We start from the raw sequence: 982 nt of genomic DNA, 5'->3' as shown, positions 1-982 counted from the left end.
TGCGAACTCCCCCCACCCACAGGCCTGCTCCGATTTGCTGGCCCACCAGAAGCACCTGACAGTGGGTCTGCCCCCGGAGCCCCGAGAGAAGACCATCACGGCCCCCATTCCTCTGGACCAACTTGCATCCATCATTGACGAGGCCAGCGACAACAACATCAGCGTGGCCATTCTCACCCAGGTGAGTTCACATCCAGACCCCCACCCGTCTTCCTCCCATCCCCTCCTTCACCCTGGGCCTCTTCCCCCTCAGGAGATCATGGTGTACCTGGCCATGAGCATCAGGACGCAGCCCAACCTGTTCAGCGAGATGTTCCGTCTCCGCATCGGGCTCATCATCCAGGTCATGGCCACGGAGCTGGCCCAGTCACTCAACTGCTCCGGTACCTCGCTTTACAGTTTGCCCTGCTGTCAAGCTTTTTACACCAAGTGCCACCTAAAAAAAAAAAATTTTTTTTAAATCTTAACGCTGCTAGTAGCACACAAAAGGACTAAAATAAAAAAAAGTACCACAGTAGGCCCAGTTGTTGATCAAATACTTCCATGACCGCGTGTGCGTTTAGGCGAGGAGGCCACGGAAAGCCTGATGAGTCTCAGCCCCTCGGAGCTGAAGAACCTCCTGTACCACATCCTGAGCGGGAAGGAGTTCGGCGTGGAGCGCAGCGGTGAGCGCGCCCGGCACCTCAGCTTCGAGTGCGTTCCGGCGCGTTAGCCTCACTCTCGCCCGTGTTTTGTCGTCACGCAGTGAGAGACGCGGACAGCGGCGTCGGCACTGCCATCTCCATCCATCACCTCGGCAACGTGGGCGCCACCAAGAGCGAGAGGGCGGGAATAAGCAAGCTCAAGAGTGACATGAAGATGGTAGGAAGCAAACCTCAGCGCCGGCGTTAGCATTTTGCCACTAGCATTGGCCGTCTACTCACAGACAGACTAATTACAGTTGTGCCTCTCTACTTACGAACGTCTCTTCATACGAAATTTT

At 55.9% G+C, this 982-nt stretch overlaps 1 protein-coding gene across 1 annotated transcript; it reads left to right on the top strand.

The window, feature by feature from the left end:
• The first annotated feature begins 11 nt into the window (after window positions 1–11).
• On the top strand, window positions 12–976 carry LOC109509286 (phosphorylase b kinase regulatory subunit alpha, skeletal muscle isoform-like). The gene is made up of 4 exons (XM_019859161.1): window positions 12–181; window positions 254–383; window positions 564–665; window positions 746–976. Exons 2-4 carry the CDS (start codon window positions 260–262, stop codon window positions 889–891), a joined length of 372 nt encoding a protein of 123 aa, XP_019714720.1. The 5' UTR covers window positions 12–181; window positions 254–259; the 3' UTR covers window positions 892–976.
• The last annotated feature ends 6 nt before the right edge of the window (window positions 977–982 follow it).

Source organism: Hippocampus comes, unplaced genomic scaffold, assembly GCF_001891065.2.
Source record: "Hippocampus comes isolate QL1 unplaced genomic scaffold, H_comes_QL1_v1.1 C16842728, whole genome shotgun sequence".
Classification (NCBI taxonomy): Eukaryota; Metazoa; Chordata; class Actinopteri; order Syngnathiformes; family Syngnathidae; genus Hippocampus; species Hippocampus comes.
The sequence above is the reverse complement of the archived record's forward strand: the minus strand, read 5'-3'. Positions and strand labels throughout refer to the sequence as shown.